We start from the raw sequence: 15,177 nt of genomic DNA, 5'->3' as shown, positions 1-15,177 counted from the left end.
ATCCTCGCTTTAGCTAATTCACACCTTCCAACTATTATTTTCATACCATTGTACCCAAGTATTGGGTATAATTTCTCGCTGTAGTTTAGCATCAAGCTATGACTCTCATAGGGCTTCATTTTATTCTATATTATAAAATTTATCCCGGTAGTAGATATTATTCAACGGCTCAATGTCACATTTCCTTGAAGCAAATTCAGTAGAGAAAATTACTCTAAATGATTCGTTGTCGGATACAAAAGGGTTAATGACTCAAAACTGCAAAAGTACAAAATGGCAAAAGATTATTTCAATTACAAAAAAAAAAATAAAAAATCTGAAATCTCCTCGACTTTATAATAATTTCAGGCACTGTACTGAAACAGCCTGAAGAATTATTAATCAAAACATAAAAATAAATATTGTTGTTTCCCCAACACTTTTCTAAAGTTGTACATGTTTACTTACATTTTTCATAATGTGAAATAAATATTACACAAGGACATTTACGATAAGACGGTGCACTTTAGCAATATTTTAAAGTGGAAAACGAGAGTGGGGGAAAAACAGAAAGGAGAGAACACAAATATCAAATACACAACCAATTACAAGCAATCGTTTTTGATCACTAACCTTCACCAATCCAGCATTTCCACAGTGAGTGTTAATTCACTCAGGTCTAGAAACTGAACAGATATGGGTCATTTTACCAGGGTCATGTTTCACAAAGTTATGTTTTCAAAATTGCTAAAATGCTTAATCACTTTGCTTTTGAGATTTTAAAGCCCCTTTCACGCAAGTTTTGTCTGGCTGCATGGTGTATAATGCTGCACACTTTGGGTCAGCTGGCTGAAAGACAAACTGGTTGTTCCATAATCATAAATAGAACAATGTTTTAAAATATATCTGGGTGCATAAAACAAGTCAGTAATGAGTACATGAGTGGATTAAATGCTCTGTTTACAGTTGAAATACTGGACTGGGAATGATCAAATTCAAAACAGGCAGAGAGAGCTACTGTGACTAGACATACCAGCATAACTTAGAGAAGCAGCACAACGGAGGGGAAGGCAAAAACAAACCGAGCTAAAATAAACACAAGTCAACACAAACAAGGAAATACCCCAAACAGCAACAAAAGCAGTGAAGGAGAGGAGCTTTGGGGAGAGGGTATGCAGGAAAGGTCTGTCTTGCTCCCAAAGCGTTCAGGTGACATCAAATCTAATCTCCCACCCCCAAACGGTGCAGATAGTCGACACTCAGCTGAGGCTCATATACTGACCGGTTCACTCTCACAGTAACTGTCCCAGTGCGGACGGCTGCTTGTCTTTGTCATCTGGAAATGTTAGGGCAGAGTTCACAGGCGGCGAGGTCAGGGTTAGACGGCGGCATGTCAACAGAGAGGCTCAGAGATTTCAACAGCAGGAGAACGACCAGCTCATCACAGTGCAGATTAATGCTTATTGGATCTGACTGAATAACATGATTAAAAGCGGAGGAGTAAACATCCATACACAGAAACACAGAGCAGATATTAGAGACAAACGGGGAAGAAAACAGGTAAACACATCCTTTCGTAATCACAACAAATTATGAATTAATGCCCGTCTTAGCCATGACTTTTTTATTTTCTGTTCATAAAAATGTCTAAACAAAATAAATTAAGATTATTATGATAAAAAAACATGATTATTCTAATATAATTAATTTATAACAGAGCACAATGTTTCATGTATTACACAAGAAGACTTTTAAATTCACCTTCAAGTCCTGTTTTAAAATAAACCAAATCCAAAAAATTTTCTACAAACCAACCTGCTTTATCTGTGCGTTCTGTCGCTGCTTCCAACATCACAAATTAATCAATCAATCAATCGTTGAACTCTTTGCTGTCTCATAACCACATGGAAAACAACATGTGCAGTACATTTCTAAAGTCAATTAGTGAGTTCATCATCACTGGACCATCATCTCTCCGTTTATTAATCCATATAAATATGAATCCATCTGCTTTTCACTCCATCTATCTATAGGTGCATCTGTTTGTCTATCAATATTCATCCATACATCCATCTATACATACTATGCATTTTCTTTGGGTGTAGTATGTAAAGCCTGAAGTCTACACAAATATTTGTGATGAATACATAGTTAACATCACGCATTTATGAAAAAAATGTGAATTTCAAAATAAAAAATGCATAGAAAGTGCAGTCAAGACACGACTTTGCAGTTTAGAAATGATCGCTACTGGAGAAAGAAATGGAAACTGGGAAGATGAGAGTGATACGGAATATGTCATTTCATGTAAATCTGTAGTTTTGCAAATTAAAATAAATAAAAAAAAAATTTTTTAGAAAACTGGCAACACGAATTATGAAGGTTGTGCGTTTGTAAATATTTGAATCATTACTATATAATCGTCAGAGCTTGCACTTAAAACAAGTCGCTCAAATATAGTTTTTTATTAACACTAAAACAAACGGGCTGCTTTAATTTAAAAATGCAGAACCCACAAGGCTTAACCTGAACAAACATTAATTGAACTGCATTTCTGGTTGCAGGAACAAATTTATGTTAAGAAAAATCCAAGTGACCCTAAAGGACACACAATGAAAACTGACAAAAGAAACTGCAATATGTCTGGACGGCGTGTCACAGCTGGTCCGGTGGGGATAAAGGAAATCAAAAATGAGCTCTTTCCATTTTAAACTCCACAAAACAATGCGCTGAAGTAAACCAGCAGGATGTGAGCAACATGCAGCACACGAATGTATCCACATGTTTGCATGTGAACGCCGGTGGCTGGGAGGAATGGGAGGAATTCCCTGCTCTCCTCTGCGTAGGAGGAGGAGGAGGAACCAGGTCCCTGGTTGTCATATCGTGACTACGAAAGCCCAGAGGCGAAGAGGCAACAAGTTTTATAGGACATTCGCATTCCGTATGTTTCATGTGTTTTTATGCGAAACTCGTTTTTGTGGCAAGGAACACGACAAAGCTTTTTTTCCCCCTTCCTCTTATCCCGTTTTATGAGTCAGAAAGCATGTGCTAAAACCTACCTAACACATATGCAGAAGCTATTCTCACAAATACTCCCTCTAAAGTAAAACAAACAAATTAAGCGGCTTGTGTTGTGGAAGCAGATGAGAGAATTAAGACGGTAAATATTCATGAGCTTGGGAAGGAAAGAGTAACTAGTTTGTGTTAAAAAGCCACCGAGAGCGTTTCCGTTGTGTCCCGACTTTTTGTTTTCCTGCGCCTGGACCCTGAAAATGATGAGCTGATGGCAGAAAAACTGAACAGAAAGTATGCTCAACACATGGGAAACATTTATTGTGCTATAAAAGCCTCTACCTGACTGAGGTAATGATATTCTTCAGGCTTCTTGAGGTGAAAGGCTTTTCTTTCTTCTTCACTCGATCCTGCCAGCAGGTAATAAAACACGTGGTAGTTTCTAAGAAAAATAAGAGGAGGAAAGAAAACACTTCATAAATATATAGATGGATGATTAAGTAAATAGTCTCGGAGCCCAGAAACACTTTCACTAAAACAGTGAAAAAGTCTTTATATCTTTTTTTAGTAGTTTGAAATCCTTCGTTTTCCATCTCTGCAAAAATTAATCAGTTATTTGGTGAAATAGGTGAAACTGCTCACAGTGCAAGCAAGCAGTTTCACCTTAAATTTACAATACTCCCATTTAAAATTTAACAAAGGCAGCAATCTCCTCAGATTTTTGATTTGTGGTTATATTGTGAATTTTTTAACATACTGTTCTTACACTTTTAAATAGGATTTTTATGCTATGGAGTGCAACACCCTAAAATTGCATGCATTTGTTCATGTGTGTCAGACATTCTGGATCCAATCTCAGTGTAGATACGCACTTACCGCTCATTGTGCTCTTGATAGACCAGTCTCGACTTCTCCAAGAGGTATTTTTCTACATACGCCCTGTAAGAACAGAACAATAAAAAAATACAGCTGAGACCAAATTTCTTCAAGTCCTCGGATTAAAATGGAAACTTATTCTACCATGAAGATTATTTTTGACTGGAAACGAGTGACATCTCATAAAATAAAAATAGAAATATGAAAAAAAAAAGACATCTTGAAAATTATGTGTACTATGCAGTAGGGTTGTTACAATCCGATGTTGGAAATCGGTCCAATATCAGTGAAAATAATAAAAAAGTGCATCGGATCATATGGGCCTGCATCTTAAATCTTCGATGTAAACCTGCTGATAGAGGCGCTCCGCTCCAGAATTCCACTCCAGCATTTCTAACCAGCAGCACTTGAATCCCGAATGCAGAATCATCGTTTGTTAATAAATCGATCAGTCGTTCTCATACTCATTGTTGTTGACTATGGTTCTCTGAGTAATATCACTCGATCAAGCCTTTTCTAACATTCCACGCTACAAAACAAGTAATAAAAGTATGTTTGATTTGTGCCAATATTATATCGGGTCAATATTAGTATGGGCCAATACTCAAAGCTGCAATATCTGAATCGTATCGGAAGGGAAGAAGTATCGGGGACAGTCCTACTACTCGAGAAAAATCTTTGTTGGCAATACTGCAATCAAACTTTTCTTTTACTCTCTAGCCAGCCTCTTTTTCACCTGTACAGGGTTTTTCTTTGACTATTTGGTGATAAGACCACTTTGCCATCACCCTAATTTTTAGACCTATAATGCATTATTTAAAAATCAATGCAAAATGTAATAAATCCTTGAAGTTATTTTGCAGTACTTTCTGCCGCATATGTAACAACATCACTACATTTTGTGTCTATTACTACCAAAAGCAGCGGTAGTAACTTTTCTTTAAAAATGACAATGGGGCGAATTATGAAGTAAACAATCACAAATTGTTCATGTTCATCCTAATTATTATACTTTAAATAACAATCAGGTTGTAGATCCTATATGCATTTAAATTGAAACTTTTGTCAATAAATCCCAATTGTTTGATCCTTTAGTTGCCTTTTCAGTTTCATATCCCAAACTACCAGTATTAACCGACATACCAATCAAGGTGAATTGATCCAAAATGGATTTGATCGCAGTTTGTCTGAATTATTACATAATGTGGTTTTAATTATGTTTTATTACATCTTAAAGTCTGATTTTATTACATACTGCGGTGTTGCTACATAATGAGATGTTACAAGTTTCCTTCACAGAATCTCTGTCAGATTCAAGTCAGGATTCCTGCTGAGCCACTCTCAAATATCACGACTTGCAGACACATGTTGATCAAATTAAAAGGTCAGATTAAACATTCAAATCTACCATTGGCAAACAATTTGTGCCCAACGTTAGCTATGTAGAAAAAGTAGGTTTGCAGAAAGCGGTAAATACTTGTCCTCCTTACCCTCTCACAGTGCCGCTCTCCTGGTAGTTCACCTGAATGAACTTGCCAAAGCGACTGGAGTTGTTGTTATGTGCTGTTTTTGCATTCCCAAACGCCTGCGGGGAGGAGGAAACAAAAAGATGCGATCAGATAAAAAGAAAACAGACAAAACTGTAATTTTCTTTTTTATTTCACAGAAGTTAGTGGCAGAGAGGGTCAGGTTGTGAGTCGACTTTAGGTGTGGACAGTCTTTATGCGAATCGAGTGTGGAGAACGTTCAGCCTCATGTCAGATTACCTTGAGGTGATCAAGGTTAGAGAGGTTGGTGCAGCAAAACTTTGACGGCTCGGTTAAGACAATGTCATTCTGACGGAGATCAATAACAAATTGCCAGGATGTCTTAAAGAAGGCGTCGGACAAATTGCCAGAGGAAGACTAAAGAAGGGCCAACAGGATAAGAGGGAGTCTTCAGTGAGTAATGAGATCCATGTGGCCGTGTGGAACATGTGTAGTGGTGGTGCTGCAATAAGACAAGCCAGTATTTCCCCTCACAGCTCTGTTTTTGTTGTATGGCTGCCTGGAGGGGAAGTAAGCTTTTTTTTTTTACCATATATAAACCCCACAGTTATTTGTAGCTCCACCACAAGTAAACAAATTCCTCTGCGAAGCACTAAGAGCTGTCTAAAGCCTCTCGTCTGTGAAAAGGGAAAACACCCCTCCCTGACCTCGCCCTTCACCGAACGCTGCTTACAAACTCGCTCCAAGAAATAGCTCCAGCTGTAATAAAGCTATGACCACTCACTATTTGACCCAATACGACCAGAACAGATTAAAAGAAAAATATCCTCACATTTATTTATTTATCCCAGTATCCCAACCTGCAAACTAAATAATGGTGTGCAGCAAGACAGCAGCATTAAGTGTGGAGAAGACTAGTTAAAAGTAGCTAGCATATCAGGAGATGATGTTTTACAATGCTCACTGGTGCGGTAGCCTGGTAAACAAAGTGTAGTCATTTATTCTACGCTTCACTTCATACAGAAGGTCTGGAGTCTAAACCTTTGAGAAATGATTGCTTGCTGCAGGCATTTAACTTTTAAATGTTACCAATCGCTAACGTTTGGCTGTGAAGTATGTAATGCACCAGTTTGATGCTACGATGCTCACCGGAAATTGCCTGCACTCTGAATAACCATCTGCAACTGTCGTTAACGTTTATTCAATATTTGGAAGCGTGGCCAACACATACTGAACGGTTTCATTCACTTCTTCCACTGCCATTGCTTAAACCACAGGCAGACTACAATTCCAAAAGTCAGCATTCACAACTTCTTCAGTTTGCTGATTGGCCCGGTTCTACTGGAGGAATCGAGGTCAATGGGAGAAATCTCAGACGGAGCAGTGAAGTGAGAAGAGAACTGAGTAGGAAGGCAAAGGTCAGGCTAATGGTCACCATATTTGAAGTGCTGGAAGAAGTTCTCCTGGTGTTACACCAGTAGATACCATACTATCAAGACAAACTTTGTTTACCACCAAGCTAAAAAACTTTAAAATTCTATTGGCCCACAAGGTCAAAATGAAGAACAGAGATCATATCTCTGCACGCCATGTGGCGCCGATATTTCCAGAGGTGCTTGCTGTTCATGGCACCCTCTCTCCTTGAACTGAGCTGACCTCCCTGGTTCAGTGACTGCAGGTCAGACGGGGACAGACTAGCAACAGTTTCGTAGCTGATGATAAAAATTTCCAGCATCTTTAGCCAATAAAAACCAAGCAGTGCAGCTCTCCTACTGTCGTCAGCTCACAGACCCCAGGTATTGGGAGCATTTCTGGGTTTTTTGTTAACATTCAGCAGGAAGCAGGATGTGGAACAACTAAAACACAGAGAGCTGATTTATGTTTGAGCTCCGGTTCGTTCTTTCACCTGCTCTCTGTAGCAAAGGTGAAGAAATCCAGATTCCTAACGCATGAGGAAATAGCTGGACGGTATTTATGCCTCAAATCATTTGCAGAAGATCAATTAAGCAATCAATAAATAAATTAAAAAAAATGCGTGAATCAAGTTGAGAGATCTCAAAGCAAAGTTCTGATTTCAGAAACTTCTCCTTAAAAGACAAACATTTTAAATGGTTCTGCAAGCTAACTACAACGATGCATATGTGTCCAGTCTCCTTCCTGCATGGCCTGTCAAGAACTATTTAGGAACCTCTCTGTCACTACAGTCCAAAACTACAAAGCATTTGGGTAAAATAACACTAATAATAACATTTTTAAAAGATTATAATCTTCCCTGCTCTCGGTCCCACAGTGTTAGTGGGACAGCAGGACTGACTGTGTTTAGACAGACATGATTCCCACCACTTCAGTTACTCTAACGGGTCAACAACATTATTCTTGGCCTCAGACCACAGATCGGCAGAGCAGTGACAGACTTGAGGCGGTGCCAGGGTGTTCAGGGTGTAATGTGTCTGAGTGCAGGCTCACAGTCAGAGACGCTGCCACCAAGATGATGTTAAAAAATAAATTAAAAAACCCTGCATGTCTGGCTATGAATCAGTCATGCTGGGATATGATTTTTAGTTTTGCGTCAGAATTAAAAGTAATTTCCCCCCGCACCCCTTTCTCTGATCCAAAAGACATCAACGCAACATAATTTTAATCCAGCACCTCATTTCCAAATCAAAAGCTATTTATGCCAAAGACAGAGGCTTTCTGTGCTTTCCTAAACTAACATCTTGTAAGTGCATGTCATGACCTGAATTTATTTCTCAACATAACAGAGGAAAAGTGAGTCGCGCGACTCTTCCAAACCTGCATTTGTCTGGGATTTTTTTGGGCTGTTTTGGCTTTTTTACATATCTATTCTTTGTTTTTCCTTCTGATCTTTTAAAACAGGCATACATTAGTTTAAGCTTCTACAGTACAGTACGGTTACTGTATGTTTATGCAACGATACTCTGAACATTTCTATATCAGGTTTACTGGAGACATTCTCAGTTTCTCTGTGGATTTTGGCTCTTTTTCACTCAATTTCAGCCATTTCAATTTTGACAGATCTTTATTTTTTATTTTACTAAACTAAAATAAAAAAAGCTAAGTAAATGCTGTTGAATTGTTCTTTTCTGAACTGATAATTGTGGGACTTCTTCGCTTAACTGCATTTAACAAACAAGAAATGATTTCTCAGGATTTGACCTGCTCATTTCCATCGTTGGTTGGTTGGTGTATTTGTCCATATTAATATTTTTATACTAAACACTTGACTTAAGACTATAAGTTATTAATACAAATTCTAACATGTGTTACTACACATGAAAACCACTTTGTAAAGAAGCTACTTAAGATGGGATTTTAAATGTCAGAGGGTTAGTTTTAGTCAGTTCGGCAGCTATAGATTGATTTTTTTGTCGTAGTTCTGCAAATTTTGTCCCCCAGTTGTTATTTTTATCATTTAAAAAATTTTCTTTGTTTATATACTTATAAATAAGTAAAACATCAGCTAAAGCCAAAGTGTGCTTCAAAGGAAATCTTTAAAGCACAATCAGAAAATATGCAGAACTATTGACAAAACCCTTTTTAAACAAAGTTTGGCTCCTGATTGTAAGTAAAATAGTTTAAAATCTCAGTGCCACTCCGCATGTTTTATAAAGGTCTGAAATCAAGTCAGACATTTTCAATACAATGCAATCTCCAACAGAGGCTGCATTTAAGCAAAAGTTCCTCGTTTCTTTGGAATCAGACTAGTTTCTGTCATTACTTTTGATGCTGTTTGGTACAGAGTATTTAGCTATCGAGCTGTTTTGGTGATGTGACCCTAAATGGGACGAGGATGACCTAATTTGCGGTTTCTTTATTTTTAGGCATTGTGTTTTTGCACATCATCAACAGCTTGGAGGAGATTTTCACACCGCCTTGTGTTTAGGGATCATGTGAGCCACATTGGGAACAGCTACGTTTTTGTTTTAAAGCCCTTAAATCAAATGAGTTTCCTCTGACCACACTAGAATTCCAGGATGTGCCACCAAACGTTCGGCATTTCTTCCCCCCCCAACAGCCCATCGGGGGGAAATTACCCAAATCTGAATCAGTCAAAGAAAGCATTGCTCATTTGACCTCTGCAGATTCATATCCTACTCTATGATTTCCACCAGCTGACTCCCCCACTACAGCGCACGCACAGCATGACGACAAAAAGCAAAACCGCAGCTAAGTTGACCCTTCGTACATGCAGGTTATTTCCTAGTGCTGTGGTGAGTGTGGGCCCGTTGCATTGTCCCGGGCAATTCGCAGCAATTCATAACTGCGACCCTTGTAATCTTAAGGCAGAGTTTCCCTGGGTGGATTGTGGTTTGTGTGGTCCTTTCATCGCAGCGGTGAGAGGTGCAGTCATGGGCTCTAGCCGAGAGAAAGCATAGTGGGCTGTTGGTTCTGGAGGTCACTGCCGCTGTGTTAAAAATCTGAGCACAGCGTACAAGCATGGCCAGATTTACGAGGATGTGGCCCACTTTGGTGCCCCTGTCCACTGGTGAAAAATTATTTTACTAATGCAAATGACAAAACATTAATATTTAGTAATATATATCAGCAAGTATGAATCAATGAAAAAAAAAAAAAAAAAAACAGGCGGCTTGTTACCAGAGTATAGCTTGAATAAAGTATTTGGCCAAACCAAAAAAATCCTCTTACGTTAGTGAGAAGGAAGTGCGCATTAGACACGGCGATGGAGTTAAAAGGCAAAGCCAATAGAAAAATAATCGCGGCTCTCCAGCTCCCCTCAGCTATCAGAGACATCTTTTATATAACGTAAACCTCTGAATTAAAGCCGATGAGTGCAAAACATTCCTCAGTCCCAGCCCCCCTCAAAGACAAAAGCAAAACACAAACTGTACTCATATTGAAAATTAGCAAATTAACTTCCCCGGCCAGCCGGTAAACAGTCGACGTCTGGATGAATTTTTCAAATAAGACTGCATCCTTACCTTCAGGCAAAGTAAACAGGCCCATGAGATTTCACTGTTTGAAAAGTGAGACAGTTATGCAGGAAATTGTGTGGACAGAGGAACAGCCATAAACCAAATACTGCAGGATAAACATGCGAGAATTTATTTGCAGAAAATCATCTGGAAGGTAAGGGAAGACTGGAAGAGTTATTAGCAGATTCCTCACTAAAGATGATGCTGGAATGTCAAATTCTGAGCTAATTACTGCAAGAGAGAACGATACTAAGCAGCAGCACTTTGTCTAAGAATAATGTAGAAGTTCAGTGACAAACAGAAGACCTGATATCACTCAACACAAAAATATTCTTAGTCGACGCCTATATTGGCTTAAAAGGATGGGAGTTCTAAGTAGAAGAGCACCAATTGCAGTTATTTGGTCGATTATTGATCTTTAAAAAGCCTGACCTGCCGATTAAGATTTTGGTTGATATTGTTTTTTGTTTGAAAAGTCACTAAATACAGCAACAATGTCGCGAATGTGGGAGCAGTCTGTTACTGTTGTTAACCGTGAATCTGCAGATCTGCACCATATTTACTTTTTCACGTGACATTTCTAGGAGGAAAATATAGAAATTGGTCAAAAATAGCAGTCAACAGCTCAGATCTCACAGAAAACCAAAAAGTCGATGTCAGAGAGGGACAGGACAATCGCTGCATTTCTACTGAAACCACATTCCTAAAGTTAATCTCTCGTCTCATCCAAGAGTTTCAGCTGATGGCAAAACCTGATAATTATTTTTTTTCTCACACTGCGCCAGTCGGTTATGTTGCTGTGCCATACCCATTCTCACTCCTCCTGCCATGCAAGTACTAATTTTCCACTGCTGAACTTCTGGCCCCGTGTTACATAATCCAATCTGCATCCTACAGCATAACATGCATTACGCTGCGCAGAAATTCCTCAAAGTCAGATGGAAAAAAAGGCCAGGAAAACAAACGGGACCAGCAAACTTCTGCCTTCGGAGCAAGCTTTACGAGATTGTACAGATGAAAAACACAGTAGTGTTTTCTGTTGATTAGGTAAATGATAGGCACAGAGAGGGAAGAAGATGAAGAGGAGGTAAGAGAGCAGAAAGAGCAGAAAAAAGGCTAGTGAAATTTCATAAATTTGTTTTGGTTTTATGCATTTATTAGGATAAAAGGCTGAGGTGGGTAGATAAGTGAAAATTTGTAGCACAGCATACTTCACCTGAAGTAAAAGTAAAAAACTATTTGGTAAAAGAAAACTATCCAAGTAGTCAGTGACTGATCATGACATCAAATTTAATATTTAAAAATGATGTAATCAGATAGACAAAAATAATAGGGTGTGTACAAATTCTGGTATTTTAAGGCTAAAACAATAAACACAAATGCAGAGCAACTGCAAAATATAGTCACACATAAGAAAATTGTCCAAATCCAAACAAAATGATGAAATACTTACAGTAAGAACTGTAAGTATGTCAGAAAAAGGTAAAGTACTTCAAGTAATGATATAGACAAACACTGTATATTTACTTTATCTCCCAATGATGCAATAGATGTAAAATAATAAAATACTGAAGCTTGTGTGCAAACAAAATCTTTCACATAAACTGTAGGTGTGCGTCTGGCGTCTTTATGGTAAAAACGAGCTTGAACAACAGGATCCCTCTGCTCTTCGTTCAGTGTAATTACTCGCTCTGGGTAGAGTTGTCCACATTTTTACTGAAGTAAGAGCAGCAACACTTCATTACACTCAAAAAATGAAAAGTGTTGACTTGTTTTAACAATTTAATTCTTGTCCTTCTTTTTGACAAAAACTCCGCAATTAAGAAATTGTGTTTTTTCAACATTAGCAAAATATAGCAAGATTTTCCATATGTATTGGAAACGTGTAAAAGAAAGCACAACTGAATCCACTTGTCATTCTGCTGATGATGGAGGAGCAGCGTGTCCTCCATCATCAGTCTCTCTGCAGCGCTGGAGAGAAATGCTGTCGTTCTTTCCTCTCACTCCACTGAACTCTGAGTCACTCCACCAACATCTCCAAGAGACAAAACCTGATTGTTGGGTCCGACTGACCACAGCGCCCACCACAACGTTCAGCCACCAAAATAAGCGGCTGAATATTGTAGCTTACATCGTGTTATCATTTGCTAATGACAGCTCTGACAGGCCCACCAGCTTCGCTCGCATCGAGCCTCGTGCTGCAGCACACAGACTTCTTCTCATCCAGCTTGAACGTCTGCCAACAAACTGCAGCACTGCAGACATGGGCGCGGCCCGGGTCGGTCTCCTCATCCAAATGTAGGGACGTTATGAAGCCACTAAGTCCAAGTGATAACTTAAATAGAAACCTCTATCAATAATAAAACCACAGAGTGTTACTTTTAGGATTAAAGTGTCACGCCCCTGGTTAGATAAACAGATAAGATTTGAGTGGCTCCATAAAGAAGCTGAATGGAGCTTCTAAAAACAACTCCCTAAAAGAAAATAGAAAGAAAAAAAAGTCATTTGCTAGGTTTTCTGCATCTTCAACACTAAAGGCTCTCTTCAAAGGTTTCTTGGATGTAAATAATTTTCCCTCAAAAAAAAAATTCTAAAGTTTGATTACATGAGGAAAAATCAGCTCTGAAGACAACTGGTTAAAAGTAAAACTGTAAGGTAATCCTGTTGTATTTTACTGCTACATTAGGCTCTGTAGGGGGTCGAATGAAGCTGGAGTGCCAATTTACACACAAAGAAAAACGAAAAGTCTGTGGCAATACATCTTACATTGATCGATGAATCAGGTGAGATCTTTAGAAAGTTAAATGACACATGGCAGAGACTGCGCTGTTTATGAGTGACTAAGTTGTGTCCAGGATCATAATGAAACTGATAAAATGATAAAAAAAACCAGAAAGTCAAATTACAATAGAGCTAGGTTGGCAGAAACGTCCTTTTTTCCCAGCATGAGACTGGTCTAAGCCGTAGATCCAACAGCAGTAAAAGCAAAGCTGGACAGAAAAGCACAGAATCCAGAACCATTAGTAATGGACTGGCCGTCAAATAGCAAATGACGGATATAAACGTGGGATCAACTTGCCAGAGAAGGAAATAAAACACAACCACTATACGAATAAGAAGAAGTTCAGTCTTTTGAGGGACTTCAGCCTGTGGTAGATTTAAATGTAGTCTGAAAATGTCAAGTTGTTTAGGTTTTTTACAGCAGTGGAAACTGTGTCTGTGCATTATTAATGCTTTTCAGAACTTGTTGGAGTGTATTTAAACATTAACTGTAACAATTTTCACAAGTAGGGGCTGGATTTAAAAAAATGTTATTCAAGAAAACGCCAACCTGTTCCAAAAAAAAATAAAAAAATAAAAAAGTTTGGGTTTACCATTTCACATTAATAGTTGCAAAATAAAAGAAAACATGAAAATTAGAGAGACTGCAGAATAATTAAAGGCTTGTTTTTCTAATGGTTTGGACAAATGTTTACATGTCTGCGCTCTAATGATGTAACTTTCCACACACCAGCATCCACTTACATTCCTCGCTCAGAGCCTCTCCTCTCAGCATGTTTATTTCGTTTTCTGGGTGGGGATAACGTCGGGTTCAAGTACGCCTGTGAACCCCTGAAAGACGATGAATGAGTCACACACCAGTGCGTTTTATTGGTCAACACGTGTTTATTTAAGGGATGGGAGCAAACTGACTTTATAGAGTATCACAGGAACAAATTTTAAAACCCAAGCAACCGAACATAGAAGTTCACTCTGTCGCCACTGAGCTGTTAGTAATTAGTTTGCTTCATGGTTATTTTTGCTGTAAAAATTGAGATGTTTGTATGCAAGCGAGTCTAGATATGAATATATAGCTGCTGTTCTTGACCTAAGCACTTGATATGAATGTGAAGAATGATTTGCACTCCACTGATCTGGCTAGATGTTGATGCAGTTCTGCCAATAATTATCATTTGCACATTTCAGAGGTTTTCTTTCATGAACTTTCAGTCCAACAGTTTCTACCTCACAATTTGGGTTGGGAATGTATTCGTACCGACAACCTGCACCACAGTTTCACACGCAGTGAAAGAATGAGGACCATCTGCCTGGTCGATCATTCGCGACCTGACATCAGCTGAAAACTGATTGAAATCAGGCATCGGTCATGGACCCCTACATCAACGCAGAGAGTTAGTTACAGCGCTCTATAAACAGTTTATTCAAAAACGAAAATGTTTTTATCAAAGTACTTTATATCTGGAATGTTTCATAATAACAAACATCACTTTAATCAGTCTAAAATCAAACGGAGTAATGAGGCGAATTTGGCGGCATTCCACTCAGCTCTTCGCTTTGATGATGGCCGCCGGCTGAGTGACCAGAGTCAATTTGTCAGCGTGTTCAGGATGTGTTTAACCACCACTGAGCAAATGTGCTCTGCCTTTAGGAAAACAGGCCTATCTGTTAGAGCAAACACCAATCTCTGTCACTCATGCGGCCTGTGTCAATAAGGGATTTCTCTTCATCGAGATAGCGGTTTAGCTCGTTAAATGTTTCAGTCACTCCTTTTGCAGATCGGGTGCTTCTCATTATCTGACATGTTGTTGTCAGTGACATTAAAAGACAACATTACATAAAAAGGTCTCGGAGCAGATCAAGTTTATACAGGAGCGATCTGGGATTACCTACGATTGTCCAGCTGGAAGACGACTAACGGATCCAAACGAACCCATAAGATCAGAACAAAACGGATTTGGACTTGTGAAAATGATCCGTAGCTCATTAGAATATATGCTAAAGCTATGGTGCGATTCAATTGGAAAGAGAAATTAGTCACTTTTTTAATTAAGATTATAGAATATAAAAATGAAGAGAAATCTAAAGTA

At 38.6% G+C, this 15,177-nt stretch overlaps 1 protein-coding gene across 4 annotated transcripts in view; it reads right to left on the bottom strand.

The window, feature by feature from the left end:
• myo9aa (myosin IXAa) overlaps window positions 1-15,177 on the bottom strand; it is a 109,869-nt gene that overhangs the window by 52,462 nt on the left and 42,230 nt on the right. For 3 of the 4 annotated variants that reach the window (XM_044133622.1, XM_044133631.1, XM_044133650.1), the window contains exons 3-6: window positions 5,358-5,452; window positions 3,868-3,930; window positions 3,334-3,433; window positions 1,262-1,315 (exon numbers count right to left, since the gene is read on the bottom strand). In XM_044133622.1, the coding sequence (XP_043989557.1) occupies window positions 1,262-1,315; window positions 3,334-3,433; window positions 3,868-3,930; window positions 5,358-5,452 (312 nt within the window). The remainder of the gene's footprint in view (window positions 1-1,261; window positions 1,316-3,333; window positions 3,434-3,867; window positions 3,931-5,357; window positions 5,453-15,177) is intronic. The other variant, XM_044133641.1, reaches the window with a different exon arrangement.

This window comes from Gambusia affinis, linkage group LG02 (genome assembly GCF_019740435.1).
Source record: "Gambusia affinis linkage group LG02, SWU_Gaff_1.0, whole genome shotgun sequence".
Classification (NCBI taxonomy): Eukaryota; Metazoa; Chordata; class Actinopteri; order Cyprinodontiformes; family Poeciliidae; genus Gambusia; species Gambusia affinis.
This window is presented reverse-complemented; position numbering and strand designations above follow the sequence as displayed.